Raw genomic sequence first — 18,827 nt, 5'->3', positions numbered from 1 at the left:
ACCTCATTTCGTTCTGCCGCAAATTTTCTTCTCTTCTGCTGTACCGGGGTGCAGCTTGGATTCACGCTTAGCTTGTGTGAAATAACGGATGGGTCTATACCTATCATATCATTGTGGGACCAAGCAAAGCAGTCCATGTTGGTTTTAAGAAATTGAATCAGCTGATTGCGCAGCTCTTCACTGCAAGTTGCCCCAATCAATATTGTCCTATCCGGGTGTGCCTCGTCCAGGTGTATCTGGTCCAGTTCCTCTGAGGGAGGCTCCTTATATTCTGTCGAGGTGCCCCGGTTCTATAATTGCTATGAAGGGAGCTTGGTTGTAGCTTTGAGGGCTTGAGCGTAGCAGTTCCTGGATTCCTCTCGATCTCCTTTTACTGTGACCGTACCCCATGGCGTTGGGAACTTGAGACATTGGGGATATGTTGAGGGCACCGCCTTCATCTGATGCAGCCATGGTCTTCCTAGTATCGTGTTGTAGGTGGTTGGACCCTAAATGACTAGGTATCTCACTAGTTTATTAACTCCTTCAATATATGTTGGGATGGTTATCTAACCCACCGAATGCGCAGTTTCACCACTGAATCCTACCAGGGGCACGAATTTCTTCAACGGGTTCTCTTTATCAAAACCCATGGTTTTGAGGGTTTTGAGCATGATGAGATTCACAGAGCTTCCTGTATCCACTAATGCTTTTCGTACGGTGCAATTGCCAATAGATAATGTTATAGTTAGGGTATCGTCGTGTTGCTCTACACCGCTTCCTATGTCAGTCTCGTCGAAAGTTACTAGGGCTAAATTGCTCTGGCTTACTTTGTATGAAGTTTCTGGATGATCCCCTTTACTTCCGGTGGCTTTCCTCTTAGTGGCGGAATATGTCAAACCTGATAGCTCGGATCCGCCTGTTATCACGTTAATAATTTTCGTGCATATGGGTGGGGCAGAAGGAAGCACCTGATTTGCTGCTTCCCTCCTGTCCTGCTTGCCCCCACGTGATAACAGGTGGTCCAAGTTTCCCTTGCGTACCTGGAACGTTACGTCCTTTCGCAACCTGTAGCAGTCTTCTGTCCTGTGACCTATGTCCTGATGCCATTCGCATCTCTTGTTGTTATCTCTGTCGTCGTTGGGTCGATCCTGAGTGGGAGGCTTTGGCCACCTCACCTAATCACCCAGGCTTCTGAGTGCTTTCAGCAACCCTTCCATTCCCGTGTTGAATCCGTATTCAGATAGCTTAGGAGGATGCGGAGAGTCATCAATTTGCTGAGTTTTTTCTGCTACCCTGCTGATATTGGGTCTGCTGTATGGCTTAGCTCTGTCGTCTTTATTTTCTGTTGCGAATTTCCTGCTTGACTTCTCGAAGCTTGCTATACCCTTTCTAGCCTGTATATCTTCTTCCAACCTTAACGCTACAGTAGCTCTCTGCTGGACTTCCTCGAATCTCTCACAAGGATACATCGTTAATTCTTTGTAAAGGTTTGATTCCTTATCCAGGCCCTGCCAGAAGGCGTTGATGGCAGTGGACATATCGCAGCCTCGTAGTGAGACTTTTTCTGCATTGAACCTAGTGACGTAGTCTTTGATTGATTCACCTATCTCCTGGACGATCCTGTATAGATCACTTGGCTGCTTGGGTGTTCTCCGGCTGCTAGAGAACTGTTGGTTGAATGCGTTGACCAGATCGGCGAATGAAGATATGGTCCCGTTAGGTAAACCGACGAACCATTGTAATGCTGCTCCGGTTAGGGTCGAACCAAATCCTATACACATACATGCCTCTTTCGAGGCTCCCGTGGCAGTAGTAACCATCATCTTCTACTTGAATTGACAGATGTGATCACAGGGGTCTGTGGTTCCATCGAAGAGGGTCATCGTTGGGACGCTAAATCCTTTTGGTAAGGCCATTGTTGCTATATCGTCTGTAAACGGCGAGTCAGCGTAGCTTTTCGTGTGACCATCATCTCCATAGGCGAGGCATTCCGGGACCCTCCGGAGGAGGCCCGTAGTTCCCTGCATCGCTCGTTGTTCTATGTATGTCTCTCTCCCGGTGGGTCGCAGATGCTCCTGTGACTGGCGTTCTTCTCCTCGTACGAAGTTTTGCTGTTCCAAAACTTCTGTTTGGCGCACCTGCGATGTTACTGCCGCCGGGGTGCCTCCCTAGTTATATTCAACTTGATTCGTAACTGGCATCCTGGTTATTGGTACCACAACTGTAGCCCTGCTTCTCTGATGTCCCTCTGTGCCTGATGTGGGTGTAGGCTCTTGGTGTGATGGTTCCTCGTCTGGCGTTAATGCCCCCAGTCCTGTTGGGACCAGGCCTCCTCTTGGCTGCGGTGTTCCATCCATGTCCAGCCTGAGTGCCACGTCGCGTGGTAATACCCGTGTCTGCCTTCGGTCCCCACTTTCTCCCGGCGGCCTTCCAGATCTGTCTTCTTGCATCCAATGGGCCAAACTAGCGGCCTGGCTCTTCAATTCGTTGATCTGCGCTATGAGGAGATTATTGTCCTCTTCCATCTGGGATCTCATGCTTCTATTTTCGCTCTGCATAGTCCGGATTGTCCTTGCTAATGTGTCCAACCCGCTTATCATGATGCTGGTGGGACTCGGAGGAGCTCGAACTCGTTGTTGCTGGATTGTGTTCCTATTTGTTGTGTGACTCCTGCCGTCCCCCGAACGACTCCTGGGTCTCTAGCCTGGATCCTCCCCGAAGATGGGCTTGCTGCTGCCTGGGAACTTTGACTTTGCTTGACCACTGGTATCTGAGCAGCAGTGGTGGTCTGAACTGAAGTTGTACGTGATGCCGCGCCGCGAGGGAGATGGTGCTGTGTCATTTGTCGAGGGGGCGGTACTGTAGCACGGGGCACCGCTGGTGCTGCCTGAGTTGGTTTCCTTGTGTCCGGACATGTTTTAGTTGCTGAGTAGATTGGCTAACGGAGACGACCACTATACCCCACGGTGGGCGCCAAACTGTTTTGGTAAATTTCTACCAATTTAGGGTTAAAGTGGTCTTAGCGTTAGGTCTGTATTATGATTCGATCGATTGTTATATGTTAACCTGTATGCGCAATGTAAATAAAGAACACAAATGATTTTGGTGATGCGGAAAACCCGATGTGGGAAACAACCGCGGGGGGAGACGGAATCCCACCAACTATAATTTGGGAGGAAATACGGAATCCCACCAATATTTTCAATATTTTCTTGCTTTTCCTCCAAGTTATTCCTAATTTGACACCGGGTAGGACTTTCCTTCTTCGGATTTGGCAAGGGGTTGGACTCTCACACACTTCTCTCACGCGGATCAAAGCCCGCGTCCTTCACTACTCGCTGATGCTGTCACCCTGGCTCCCTGATGTCCTGCGTCCCTTATTGCTTCCAGGCCTGTTGTCCCGAGTCAGCCCATATCCATATTTTAGGCCAAATAATATCTTGTGCCACTCCTCAAGTGGATGGAATCGATGGTCTCATGTCTTGTGGGAGGATTACCACGTGGAGGTAATTGTCCCTTTTGTCTTTGGGAACTAGAAGACGCTAATTGAGATAATTGAGTCTCCAACATTTTTGTGTGAGCAAGGATATTGTTGATGGTAGTGTTTTTGGCTTGGCTACCCTTTGCATTTGAGCAAAGAAATCTTGTTGGCTCTTTTGCATTTGGAGGACCGCTTTTTGGACATAAAAAGCTTGGTCATTGGGTTGATTGTAGTATGGTCTTTGAGTAGGATTTCTCATTCGAGGTGGTGTGTATGTGGGTTGAGGGTTTTGGACATTTTAGCTTTTGTATGAGAGGTTTGGATGGAATTTGGTATTCTCATTGTAATAGTTGGAATAAGGGGTGCCATTCTTGTAGGCTTGGAAAGCATTTACTTGTTCATTTTTTCCTCTACATTTATGTTGATCATGCCCCACGGTTCTACAACTCTCACTCACTCCTTTTGGGATTGAGGATGTCGCCATCATAGAATTGACATGTTTTTTTGGGTGCTTTGGAAGCTTCATCAAGCTTGGCCATGGCCTTCTCAAACTACAAGCTTATGGTGTCGATATGAGCACTTAGTTGAGCACCCAATTGTGTGATGGAATCCACCTCATGCTTCCCTCCTCCAATGACTTTTTGTGGCCTACTATATTCAGAATTATGGACCGCCATTTCTTCGATTTTAGCCCATGTTTGGTTGTCATCAACCTCGGTGAACCTCCCATTGGAGCCCATGTTAAGCACATTTCATGAGTCTTCATATAAGCCATTCCAAAACTGTTGGACGAGGAGCCACTCGCTTAGTCCATGGTGAGGACAAGAGCGACATGTGTCCTTGAATCTCTCCCAAGCCTCATATTGTAGATACCTCATTTCTGCACCTCCCGCAAGCCACCCGGTGATGATTGGGCCGCAGGTTTGGTACGCGGAACGATTTATGACAGTTCGTAAGTTTATCATCAAGTGATAGCTCATACACTTATGTCTACCACATAGTTGTCATCGAAGTGTCATTACGGTCGTTTTGACAGTAATTAGAGTACATTTGGAGTCCGGATCAAAAACCGTCTTCATTTTCTAATAACCGTTTTAAAATGACGAGTCAGAATATCCTGGAATGTTCTGGATATTTCTATTCCATATTTTCAATCTTTTAATCTCTTCGGCAAATTATATCCCGGAAATATTATATAAAATATTAAGGATATTGAGATCAAACCACAATTCCATAATAGAAACGCGGAAATCTTTCTTCCGGAGGAGGAAACAACTTGGGAAAGGACGCAGCAGGTGTTGCGCCTCTTCCAAGAGACGCAGTTGCTGCTGTGCCTCTTCCCCAGTTCCTTTCTGCGTATTTTCAAATCTTTTCGAGATTCACTTCCAAAGTTTCTCCGAAACCCTAATGCCTCCGTGTGATTAGTATAAATAGAGACCTTCGGTCCTCATATTTCTCACGCGAGTGTCCGCCCTTCTCTTCTCCCTTTGCATTCTAAGACCACGCTCTTGCTTTTTGGCGTCTACGTGCTTGAACTTTCGACCACGTAAGCTTGGATCTTTCTGAGTACTAACCTCGTTTTGCATGACCGGCCAATTTGACCAACTCCACTCAATCAACTTAATCAACTTTATTTAATTTCCTCCTAGAGGGCACTTTCGTCGTACATTCGAGTCGAGCATCACTAAACGTTAACTTAGTCAATCTCGTTTCGTCAAACATGTAAGTCTGAGGGTGTAAATCCCTTCTTTTATTATTGTACTTTATTTTTGTAAACATTATTGTAAGGTTTACGTCGAAAGTATATTAAAAACCGATTTATAAAACTTTATTTCAAACCCTTTTTACGGATTAACAGGCGACAAACGCCGAGAAAGGACGCAGCAACTGCTGCGCCTCTTCGAAGGGACGCAGCACCTGCTGCGCCTCTTCCTGAGGCTGCCGCAGTTCTTGCTTCCTTTCTTCTTCCTTCGTCTTTTGTTCGTCTGTTTGTTTTGTTTTGTCTTTGTTTGTTCATGTTTCATTGACACGATAATTCTAGTATATTATCTTTAACATGTAAGTCATTATTAATTAATTCATGTTTTAAATTCCCGACTTAAATCCCTTATAATTCATATCTGCGGGTTTTCGTCATAAAATCAAATTCGGGTTTTTAGAGGTTCGATTCAACAATATTGAGTCTATGAAATCCATCTTTGGTATATTTTCATCTTTTTATTATCATTGCTATCATAATTTTAGTATTAATAACCTAATTAATTTTATTAGTTTGTTAATTTGTATCATTAATCCCGTAATTAACCTAATTAATCCGTTCTAATTAATTTTTATCCATGTTTTACTGTTTTTATGACCCAATCATATGTAAATAATCTGTTAAACAACTTCTATCCGAGTCAAATATCATTAATCAAGCCTTTAAATCACCATTGAATATTAACGATTTGCAATTCCGGCTTCACAGCCAGAACTGAACTCAGGAACAGACGCAGCAACTGGTGCGCCTCTTCCAAAGGACGCAGCTCTGCTGCGCCTGTTCGGGGTTGAGTTCTGTCTCTGAACTTCCGTTGTTTCTTTGACCTAGTTTATTAATTATGTATTAATTAACTATTACCCGTAATATCACCACCACTAATCTGTTCGTTTATTTGTTTATTCCTTCTTTTCTCAAATTATCCGTTTTAAATGTGTTTTCGACGTAAATAAATTAACCCATTGTAATTATCGTAATTTTCTTTATTGTATTTTTATTGTATCTTTATTATCAAATTGTTTGTATGCTCTCACATGCAACTAACCTTAAATATTTACTTCGACCTAATGCATGTTAAACTGCGTGTTCACCGACTTAGTTAATTCTCACATGCTAGGATTAATCTAATGGATGTTGCATAGCATGCATATAACCTTCAACATATCGAGTATAGATGATTTTCCCTAATCATTAGTAGAGGCCGCTATCGAGGTGGACGGGATTAGGTGTTCGATCAAAAGAACTTCCTAATACGTACCCTCACCCCTTACTCCAGATCTCTGTGAACATCCGTGTTCGTTGGCATGCATGAGAGTCATTCTAGACATAGAATGCTAAGGGTAACGAGTTCTTGGTTTTCATGTCACTACTTTGTGTTTTGACATGGCACGAGGTATTCGAACGGTTTCCAATTTTCCACAATAAATTGGTGGCGACTCCACAATTGCAACGATTGCTCGCTTTTCCTCCCGAGCGACCCCCGTGGGCCCGCGTCCACAGTTTGGCGACTTCGCTGGGTATTAATACACTTACGTATAGCTAGGGTGAACTTTGAACAAGGTTAGGGAATAGTTTGTACAAGACAGTTGTTGGTTTTCATAACTCGGTCTTCCAAGACCGTTTATTCGGCCTTCCTAAGGCCCAACCCAACCCATTCGACCAATCGTCCCGTTTGGACGGTCCAAATTCTTATTTGGGCCTAAGGACGGATAGCGATTGACGTCAACCATACCATGGTACTTACTCTTGTTTGTATCAAGGACTTTCACTACTTGAGGAAATGGACTAGGAATTGGCCTTACTCCTGTTTGGTACGAGCCTCTCCACAGACCCCGGGTTTGATTGTTTGGTATGGCGACCCACCTTTAATTCAAAACCCTTTTAAATGCACTCAACATCCCGTTATAATGCCTGTATAAATGCTTGTACGATATGTGATCACCATTTTCTAAACGAAACCATGACGAATTTTGTAAAATCAAAACCACTTTCAAAACGTAAAATTTTCGAAAAGTAGGCCAATATTAGCGCAAAAATAGTCGAAACTCTGTCCAATTGTCGAGTTAAAATTCGGGCCTCAAAGCCCATTTCAAAACTTCACTTCGAGTCCACTCCTACAACTACACTATAGTTGACTAGGACCAACATTTCAAAACCTTGTCATTTCTTCAAACCTCACTTGACACAAGTGGCACACTCCCACTTCACAAGTCAAACCTTTTCTTTGAGTAAGTGTGCTAGAATGGTCGATCGCGTTTTGATTCATCGTCGATCTCTTATCCAGTTTTCAAGATGTGTGGAACTAGTCACGCAAGTGTCAATGGACAATTACCAAATGGTAATGATCTAATCCTAGCCGCGCTCGCTCGTCTCCAGACTAGCCAAGACCAAGCGAATAATCAACTCAACACGATCGAGGGCCAAATTGTTGCCGTAGAAACTAGGTTGCCTCCTGCAGAAAATTAAATACTTCATGATTTTGTGAATGACTTCTTGAATGAAAATACTCCCCCTATTGTGGGAGCATAAGAGGTCAACCCTCCCGTAGATCCGACTGCAGCTGAGAAACGACTCCAATACTTGGAGGAACAGCTGATGTATCTCAAAGGGGATGATATCTATAGGGAAAACAATCGCAAGTATGAGGCCGTGAGTTCCAAATTGCCAACCAACTTCAACATGACGGATATCCCGAAATTCAAGGGGCATGAAAACCCTTTGAACCACATCCGTGCTTTCAAGGATTACATGTCTATCCAAGGCATTAAACCCGAGATGTTCTTAAGGATATTTCCTTCATCTCTCGACAGCATTCCTAAACAATGGTTTTATTCTCTAGAGCACAAGAAGATTTCCACTTGAGATGATGCCGCAATCGAGTTTGCTATGCAATATGCGGATAATGCTGAGATCCAAGTCAATATGCGCACCTTAGAGGCTCTTATCAAAAACGAAAAAGAAGGCTTCACCGACTTCCTAAGTAGGTGGAGGAAGACTAGTACCCAACTTGTCGAGTGTCCAGATGAAGCTACCCTCGTGGAAAAATTCGTGGATAATTTAAAGCCCATTTTTGGAAATCATTTGAGGTACCAAAACATTATGACCTTCAAAGACTTAACTGCACTAGGGACAAGAATCGAAGATGACATCCGCAAAGGACTCTTGCCAAAAATTGTAGGTCGTGGATATCAAGGTTCAACAAGTCGTTCTTACGGCTCTACTAGAAAGACTGATGAGGTTAACCTTCTCGAACCATCAAAGAAGAGTATCCCACAAAGAAAGTTCACAAACATTGGGGATACATACTCCAATGCTCTGAAGAGATTGATGAAACAGGGTAAGCTTCAACCCATAGGCCCTACACCTGAACCAGAAAAGAAATCCAAGTCCTGGGACGAGAATTCGTACAGCGAATATCATAGAGGTAAGGGACACGATACAGAAAAATGTTACAAGCTAAAATATGTGCTTCAAGACATGATTGAAGATGGTCACCTACCAATACCGCCTGGAGATAAACTTAACAATACTCAGAATCCTCTTGGAGTTCTGATGATTACAAGTGAAGAATCTACCTTAGATTGTTCACACCTCATTTCTCCAGTCGAAGATGAGATCTATGCAATAGAAGAAGAAGGGAACTACTCTACCATTTCCCCTACCATCACCGACTTTATAACATGGGCAAAGTGTGTGAATAGGCAAGTCTCAGAATTAGAAAGTGTAGTGGCAACCCTACGTGATCCAAATGCAACACCGAAAGAACGTGCGCCACTAAATCTCTCTCAAAATGCTACAACGCAAGAAGTAATAGTCGTGGTTGATGAACTAATTGACTAAATCATCCAATTGGAGGCCGAAATCATGAGGATGAGAGAGCTTGCTACTGTCAATGGAATATGGGCCGACGATGATGAGGATGAATACCTCACCGAACACTACCTAGTTAAAGTCAGTGAGGAAATAGTCCAAAACAGTGAGGACCAAGATGTAGACCACCTTACACGTTCAGGGCGTCCATACCAAAATATTTCTCAAAATGGTCCCATAGCAAATGGTCCAATCACCAATACCAACGTTGTCACGCCGAATGATAACGAAGATACCTCAACTGACCATTTGCTAAAGCAACTACAGAAGACAAAGGCTGATCTTTCAGTCTGGCAACTAGTTACAAGCTCGTTCCCACATCGCCAAGCTTTACTACAAGCCTTGGCCAAACTAAAAGTGGCACATAACTCCACACCCGATGACGTGGTCAACTTGGTCTTCCAAGAGTCACCTAAGCTAAGTAACCCTATTACTTTATTGGATGAAGATTTACCACCTTTTGGTGCTAATCACAACTTGGCTCTTTACATCACTGTCATTTGCTTGAAGAAGAATGTGCCAATGACTTTGGTAGATGATGGCTCGGCAGTCAACGTCATACCATTAAAAACGGCGTATAAATTAGGCATGAAAGAGTCGGATTGGACCCCTACCAACCAAGGTGTTTGCGCATATGATGGTACACGACGAAAAGTGGTAGGACTAGTTAACCTTACCACAGCCATAGGGCCGATCGAACGAAAGGTTAACTTCCAAATAGTGGACATTGAAGCATCTTTTAATATTCTTCTGGGAAAACCTTGGATTCACGCGTCCAAAGCGGTAACATCCACCCTTCACCAGAAAATCAAGATCCCATTAGATGGCAAAGTGGTGACGATCACTTCGTCACCCATCAAAGCGGTAATAGAAAAGAGGTCAAGTAACCAAGTACTCACGGATCCAGTACATGAACTTGGGGGCTTCCATAGAATAAAAGTCATAGAAAGCGAGTTGGCACCCTTATACTTCAATCCCTACTCTAATTTAGTGGTCAACCACATACTCAAATCTTAGGGATACTTCCCGGGAATGCCTTTGAATCCTATCCGAAGAAACACCTTTGCACCCTACAAAGAAGGCAACTCACAAAGGATACCACTAGGACTAGGATACAAACCCATCAAGGAGGAAGCCCTAGAAATGCTCACTCAATTCTAAAACCGCAAGAATGTGGGAATCCAAATGCGGCCCTACCTCCCTACCCTAAATGGATACTTCGTTAGAGAAGGGAGTCAAGAACTCTTCCATAGGTTTCCCGAGCCTTCACACTACATAGGAAAGCAACTGGCTAGAATCGAGATCTTTCACGATTGCTACTTTATTCCCACAAAACGGTTCCTACCGTTAAGACTCGCCAATCACCTTTCTTAGACGAACAAGCTGTTAGCTTACTATTTGGGGAAGATCGATTTGTTAGAGCCGCGCAGGATGAGATCATTACCATGATACTTCAAGACGATCACTTCAGCCCTACCACATTGATCACATAAACTAGTTTAAATCAACAGAAAGGATGGAGAAAGTCGATCAAGCGGACAAACAACCAAGGAAGACTCTTAAAGCTCACCACTGGAGAAGAAGAGATGTTCAAAGGAGAACCGAAAGACGATGAATTCGAGTCAGAATCAGAGTCGGAGTCAGAGTGAGAGTCTAGAGAAGTCCCTAGAGAGTCTCTTTCTGTCGTCACTCCCACTCCCCTTGTTTCTCCTAGCTTAGCATCGAGTAGTAACAGCAGTTCGGGAAATGTCCCAACGGCTGTCCCTTTACCGCCACTGACTACCGAATAGATGGCTTCTTTGTTTCAACTTTTCTCGAATTTTAATATGATTCTTACTCTTTGTGTTATTCTGAATGCAATTCTGTTTATATGATAATGAGGATGACCCAGAACTAGACTCAATCGAAATACCTCCCTACATAGCCAAAGAAATACTACAAGAGGGGGAAGGGGGACCAGTTATAGAAAACACCGAACCCATCAACATAGGAACCGAACTAGAACCCCAAGAACATAGGATAGGGACGACCTTTAGCCCCGCCGAGAGGGCCAACTTTGTAGACCTCCTACATGAGTTCAAAGACATTTTTGCTTGGTCCTACAAAGACATGCCAGGGATCGACAGGGATGTCGCAGAGCTTAGAATCCCGATTAAACCAGGTTTTAAACCCGTAAAACAGAAGCTTCGTCGAATGAGGACATAATGGGCTCTTAAGATCAAAGAAGAAGTCGATAAGCAATTCAAAGCCGGGTTCATCAAAGTTTCCGAGTATTCAGACTGGGTAGCCAGCATAGTACCCGTACCCAAAAAGGATGGGAGAATCCGTGTTTATGTTGATTTCAGAGACTTAAACAAAGCAAGTCCCAAGGATGACTTTCCTCTACCACATATCGACATATTGGTTAATAATACAGCAAATCACGCATTGCTATCCTTCATGGACGGATACGCAGGGTATAACCAAATCAAGATGGCCATAAAAGATATGCAAAAGACCGCCTTCGAAACTCAATGGGGTACCTATTGCTACACGGTTATGCCGTTTGGGTTAATCAATGCCGGAGTTATATATCAACGCACTGCAACTACACTCTTACATGACATGATGCATAAAGAAGTTGAAGTATACGTAGATGATATGATTGTCAAGTCCAAGGACAGAGAGGGGCACATTGTGAACCTTCACAAATTCTTCTCCAGATTACGAAAGTACAACATGAGGCTCAATCCTCAGAAATGTCCATTTGGAGTAACATCCGACAACCTCCTCGGATATGTCTTCAGCCAACGAGGTATAAAAATAGACGCTTCCAAGATCAAAGCTCTAATCGAAATGCCGCAACCTCAAACAAAGAAGGAAGTTAGAGGATTCTTGGGTAAGGTGCAGTACATAAGTCGATTCATATCAAAACTCACCATGATCTGTGAACCTATATTCAAAAAGCTAAAGAAAACGGATCACACCATGTGGGATGATGAATATCAAAAGGTATTCGACCGAATCAAGGAGATACTAGCCAAACCACCAGTGCTCATGCCACTCCAACGAGATCAACCTCTTGGTTTATATCTCACGGTAACTGAAACAGCCATGGGAGCCATGCTGGCCCAAACGATAGGAAAAGAAGAAAGGGCCATCTACTACCTTAGTAAGAAGTTCTTGGAGTATGAGTGCAAATACACACCACTCGTGAAGACATGCCTCGCTCTTGTGTGGGCAACGAAGAAGCTACGCCATTACATGCTTAGCTACTCCGTTAAAATATACTCCAAAATGGACCCTGTCAAATATCTCTTCGAAAAAGCCGTTCTCAATGGACGCCTAGCGAGATGGACTTTGATGATCTCAGAGTTCGATCTCAAGCACGTACCTCTGAAAGTTATAAAAGGGCGCGCCGTTGCCGAGTTCTTCGCAGAAAATCCCATCAATGATGCACAAACAATAGACACCTGGTCGTTTCCGAACGAGGATATACTCCAAACAGATGTAGACTCCTGGGACCTTTACTTTGATGGAGCATCGAACTTAAGAGGATTTGGAATAGGAGTGTTGCTCATTTCTCCTGAAGGCGAGCATACACCACTCTTTGTCAAACTCGACTTCGAGGTGACAAATAACGCGGCAGAATATGAGGCCTGCCTCATTGGGCTACAAGCAGCAGTAGGTTTAGGCATAAAAAATCTTCGGGTACATGGAGATTCATCTTTGATCATCAACCAAATTACGGGATCTAGGACAATTCGGAGTGAAAGCCTAGCACCGTATCAAGCCAGGATAGACCAAGTTGCCCAATTCTTCGATCATGTAACCTACCTACACCTACCTCGAGAAGAGAATCAATTTGCAGATGCTCTTTCAAAACTTGCATCTTTGATTAATATGCCGGATAATATGGTAGAAATGCCTTTATGCATCGAACGACGGTCAGAACCGGCTTATGTGCACCAAACTAAAGATGAAGAAGAAAACCCATAGGAACCTTGGTTCCAAGCGATCCTGACCTTCAAACTCTACGGCACCTATCCACCGGATATGGACAAAAGGGGACAACGTGCTATACGCTTACTAGCCTCCCAATACGTCCTCATACTAGGAGAATTATATAAAAGGAATGCCTCTTGGTGTAATCCTGCGTTGCCTTGATCATTCACAGGCACGGAAAGTGATGGAAGAAGTCCACGATGAAGAATGTGGCCCTCACATGAGTGGACCAATGATGGCAAAGAAAATCACGGGTTTGGGATATTATTGGACCACAATGGAATCCGATTGTATCAAATACGTCAGACAGTGTCATAACTGCCAAATCTTCGGGAACGTGCAACATGTCCCTCCTTCATTACTCTACACCATGACATCTCCTTGGCCATTTTCTGCTTGGGGAATCGACATCATCGGAAAGATCACCCCAGCCAGAATAGGAGGTCAGTGTTTCATTTTGGTGGCTATCGACTATTTCACCAAATGGGTAGAAGCGGCTTCTTATACTAGTCTCACAGCCAAGAACGTGGCAAAATTCATACAAACCAATATCATCTGTCGATACGCTTGCCCACATAAGATCATTAGTGACAATGGATCCCATTTCCAACCTGAGACCGAGCAATTGCTAGCCAAGTACAAAATCAAGCATCACCATTCCTCGCCATATAGGCCACAAACTAATGGTGCAGTAGAGGCAGCAAACAAAAACGTTGTCACAATCCTCAAGAAAATGATTGAAAACTATCGAGATTGGCCAAGCAAGATACCATTTGCCTTATGGGGATATCGTACATCTGTTAGGACGCCCACTGGGCAATCCCTTCTTATTTGACCTACGGTATAGAATTTGTGCAACCAGTCGAGCTCGAAATACCGTCATTGCGTATTTTAATCGAAAGCCAAATCCCAGAAGCCGATTGGAAGAAGGATAGATATAAATAACTCATCCTCCTGGATGAACGTAGATTGCGCGCATTACATAATGTGCAAACGTATCAGGCCCGTGTCAAACGAGCCTTCAACAAAAGGTTTAAGCCAAGTAACATCAAAGAAGGAGACTTGGTTCTCAAATCAGTTAGAGCTCTTTTACCTGATGATCCGCAAGGAAAGTTTAAACCCAACTGGGCCGGACCATTTCTGGTCAAATCCATACTCCCGGGGGGTGCAGTTAGGATCACCGACTTAGATGGGAATGAATTTGCCAACCCAACAAATCTCGACCAACTGAAACGTTACTATACCTAGAATATGAACAAAACGCGCCTCGCGTAACCTCACGTGTCGCTCTTGTGGCACGGAATATAAACGGCCCCTGGCCAGCTGAAATAAAGCTAATGTCACCTTGCTCGTGCATTTTGACAGATCATTATCCTCATATCATCAAATAAACTGAATTGTGCTTTAAGAGTAAGTAAAGCTCATGCTTATTTTCTAGCTCATTACAAGCTCTTGCTTAGAACAATTATTCTTTTACATTTACTTGAACTACGCGCAAGGGTTTGATTTCATTTTTTAAATGAATACGTAGGCAATCCTTCACAGGATACAACCCATTATTTTTTGAATGTAAATAGGACATTTGCATATCCACTTGGAATTCGACAAGAATAATAAAAGAAACATCACAGCGGTTTCATAACCAATTAACCTTTTTATTTCAATTCTTTCCATAATAATAATAATACGCTACATAATAAAATAAATGTTGAAATAAATAGGCTAGGATTCTAAAAACCCCACCATATTGCAAATAATAATAATAATAATAATAATAATAATAATAATAATAATAATAATAATAATAATAATAATAATAAATAATATAAAAGACTTAGGCTATTCTTCCATTTTCCCTTTGCCTTTGTCATTCTTGTCATATTTCCTATCTCGGCTACGAGTCGGACGCTCCTGCGCTATCTCGGAGCAAATCACCAACGGTCTCTCTCGTGGTCTAGCCTTGCCATTCTTATCTACCACCTTTTCCACGGCAGGAGAAGTCTTCGGTTTCTTCGATGGATGAACAACTCGAAATCCGGCTTCTTCCTCTCCCTCGGTCAAGTGCTTCTCTTTCTCCTTCTCTACATCACGAACCTTGTAGTCAACAGGCTCGCATTTCCTTAGTCTCTCTTGCTCCTCAGGAATAGTAGCTTTCCTCCACTGCAAGTAAGAATCTGATACCCATAGTGCGCTAACAGAAGAGTTCAGGAACCACATGTTTCTTTGAGCCCATTTGATGGCCCACTCTCTTCGGCTCTCAGTAGTAAGCACCATGGCAGTCTGAGGAACCGTATCAAGCTTCAGAATCGTCTGCTTAAATCCAACCTGTCTCATCAGCCTCTCTGGGAAGATGCATATCATGAATTCCAAGCCAGGAATGCGCACCGATCGGGTAGGATCCAAGGACGATACTCCAGTAACACACTTGAGATGCCACCATGGTACGATCCATCTAATCAAGGGACCATCCTTGCTCTTCAGCTGTTCTGCCAGTAGTTGTAGACTCGAATAAAGTCCACCATGTAAAGCCTGGTCCTCATTGCAATTGAGCGAGCATGATAAGCAGGAACATTAACTGGGGCTCGATCAATCGTAGACGCTCCATAAGCCAAACCTACCAAAGCAGGTATTAGTATTCAAAAAAAAAATATATACGAAACGAAAAAAAAAAACAAGACAAAAAAAAAAGCAAAAAAAAGAAGAAGAAAAAGTTGTGTTCTTTTACCTGCAAAATGATGGGACTTCCCAAGAAAGGAAGGTCGCGGTTGGCTTTCCTGTTATCTAACCCCAATAGGATCTCTCCTAAACATAGGCAAGCTGGGCTCCTGCGCAGCTCCATCTGCTCAACTACGCTCAAATAGCGAGGGTCACCTCTCATATCCTCATCAACATGACCTTGAAGGACATAAACATGCAATAGGCAAAACCCGAATGCCCTACGCCTCACAACATATGAGATAGTAGGATATGCCCTATTTATGAATCGATCAATGAAATCCAACATTCAGACTCCATTTGAGGTCACAAGATGGTCAACCTCAGCTCTTGTCAATCCAAGAAAATCCCTGAATTTGTTCTTATACCCTTGAGAAGTAGAGGGTATAGCAGGTAAATGTTCCGGGTCCCATTGCAGTAATTTCTTCAGGGAATGGGCAGATATCGCCTCCAGGAAATACAAATACGTGATAATTCGGGTCCCAATACTCAAGACCAAGCATCCAAGAATGGTTTGACAACCTTAATTAGCTTCAAGCTCAAAATTGATCCAAAGTTGTAGGCACCCATATCATGTTTCTCCACATTTGAGAACTCGTTTGTCCATTCTTTGAGACGGATTTCTAAAGTATTCATGATGTATGATTAATTAGAGAGTTTTATGTAATAAGACGGAGAAAGACGGAAGAATTATGTGAATAAAACCTCCATCGACGTCTATATTTATACTAAAAGTTGTTTCCTAAACTCTGTCAGGACGGACACACTGAGGAAAGGGCGCAACACTTGCTGCGCCTCTTCAAGGGGATGCAGCTCCTGCTGCGCCTTTTCCTCCGCTGTATTTCTGTGATTTTCCGCAATGGATATTTCCTAATTCCTTTAAGGCATAATTTCCTATTCATACGGGTTATTATTTTTGGTAATTCCGTCAAATTACCATATTTTAAGTTTCCTAATTCCACGGGCACGCATTTCGAGGCGACATCGGCATTCTCGTCATTTCAGCACACTTATCCATTTCTTTTTAATTTTATTTTTTGGGGAATCATTTCACCAATTTAATAAGTCATTTTAAAACTTAGCCATTTCTTTTAATGTTTTTCTTTTTTTGGGAATCATTTCACTCCTGTTTCATTTCAAATTTATATGTTTCTATTTTCATTTTTTTAGAGGGTAACCCTCCCTCCCGTCCGGTCATTTTCAATAATTTTTTTGCATTTTCTCGAGTCTTTTTCTTGCGCTAATTTAGGCCATATGTACAAATATGTGTTTTACGTGCAATTTCTGTATAAATGTCGGCAGCATGACGGCATTAACTGTCATCTACCAAACCTGTTCAAAGTTAACCTGCAGGTACAAACATACAACCCAGCAGCAAAGGCACTCAGGCCATCATATATACAACCAAAAGGAATATGTACACCAAACTGGGGGCTCGAGCCCAAAACAAAGTGTATAAAGTGCAAAATGAAGGTCCCAAAATGTACAAAAGTGTGTAAAGTACAGCCAACAACATAAACAACAAAAAGCAACAAACTACTGCTGGTCACCGCCCAACTCGGTAACTCTCGCCTCGAGAGCAGCGATCTCGGCGTCACGGACCTCTAGCTCCCTCAGCAGGCGAGCCGTCTCCTCTCGGGACTGGGCTAGCTCTCGCTCCAAGTCATGCTCCCTCTGCAAACGATAGGAATTGGCTCATGTCAATCATTTCAAACATAAAGAAAATTAGAAAATTCAAAAATGAAGTAAAGGGAAGGTCCATACCTGACGTCCTCGACCGCCAGCAAGGGTGCCTCGATAGCAATAGCCCGTAGCCGGTTGGCTACCCTCCACAAAACCACGAACCGGGATGGCGCAACCTAAATTTCAATAAACAAGGATACTCAATGATTGGATAAGTTTAAACAAGTGTATTCTTATACAAAACTGATTAAGTTGGGGAACATACCCTCCGAATCAGATGATGCCACTCGTCTAGGCCAGCATCTCTCACCGTCGCGTCAAAGTCGCGAAGCTCGGAGATCGTCATCATCCCCGTCGCATCAGTGTACTCGAGGGTCTCGGGGTACAATGGGGGCTCGATGCCTGCCACCTCAACCTCCTGCAAAATTCAAATGGTTTCCATTAATTGATGATCATTCATCATTTGTTTTCAAGACAATCGAAAGAAGAATATAGCATTAACCACAACTGGCCCATATGCAACCCTCCAGTAAAGGAACGCCGAGTAGTCCTCATCAGGAAGTTGGAGGGCGTTGCCACCAACGTCTGCCAAGTCTGCCTCCCTCTCAGCATCAGAAGGCTCCCTGAACATCATCCGAGGGGGATCGATGGGGACCGTCAAGACATCAAGAGAGCACTGACGAGTCAAACGCTCGCCCAAGTACCACACGGGACCCATCGACGTCCTCAGCAGCAACCGGCTCGAGCTTCTGGGTGGAAGAAAGCAAACAAGAGGTCATTCTTATGATCAGTTGTAAAAGAAAGCAATGAAGAAGCAAACAAAGAAAGGTGAGTCGAAGGTACTCACGCCATCCAACTGTAGAGCGTTCACGTCTCGTCGATAGACGTCGTCAAACGAACGCTGGCTCTTCGTGCGACACATCACATAATCCCTCACAACGGGATAGGCTCTCTCCAGTGGCTCCGTCCTCTTGGGCGCGAGACTCGGAAAGTAGGAGTACACCCACGCCTGTAAGACAAGATAATCAATAACGATCTTTCGTGATTCGATAAGAAAAAAATGATCTTTCATGAAATGAAATGAAGGTTCATACCTCCAGCAACAGTCTAGGGCCCACAGTGGCAGGAGAAGTCCCCTTCTCTATCAGCTCCAGACGAACCATGTCCCTTATATAGCGAATGAGGACCGCAAAACCAGCAGTGACCCATTCCCAACGGCCTAGGCCACTCAGGTCCGAATGGAAGGGAAGAAGCTTCGTCGACAGCCTCTCTCCCTTGTCTCCGAGGTAGATCGAAGACAAGAATCACCAGAGCCACAAACGAGCTCTCTACTCTGCAGTGCAAGGAGGGGGAGCC

At 43.7% G+C, this 18,827-nt stretch overlaps 1 protein-coding gene and 1 pseudogene across 1 annotated transcript; one reads left to right on the top strand and one right to left on the bottom strand.

The window, feature by feature from the left end:
* Positions 1–1,157: 1,157 nt before the first annotated feature.
* Positions 1,158–1,805, bottom strand: LOC141601286 (uncharacterized). Its single transcript, XM_074421556.1, has one exon. The coding sequence runs from the start codon at positions 1,803–1,805 to the stop codon at positions 1,158–1,160; it is 648 nt and encodes a 215-aa protein (XP_074277657.1).
* Positions 1,806–4,270: 2,465 nt separating this feature from the next.
* Positions 4,271–4,351, top strand: LOC141603855 (small nucleolar RNA R71; annotated as a pseudogene).
* Positions 4,352–18,827: the final 14,476 nt, after the last annotated feature.

This window comes from Silene latifolia, chromosome 9, assembly GCF_048544455.1.
Source record: "Silene latifolia isolate original U9 population chromosome 9, ASM4854445v1, whole genome shotgun sequence".
In the NCBI taxonomy this organism is placed as follows: domain Eukaryota; kingdom Viridiplantae; phylum Streptophyta; class Magnoliopsida; order Caryophyllales; family Caryophyllaceae; genus Silene; species Silene latifolia.
This window is presented reverse-complemented; position numbering and strand designations above follow the sequence as displayed.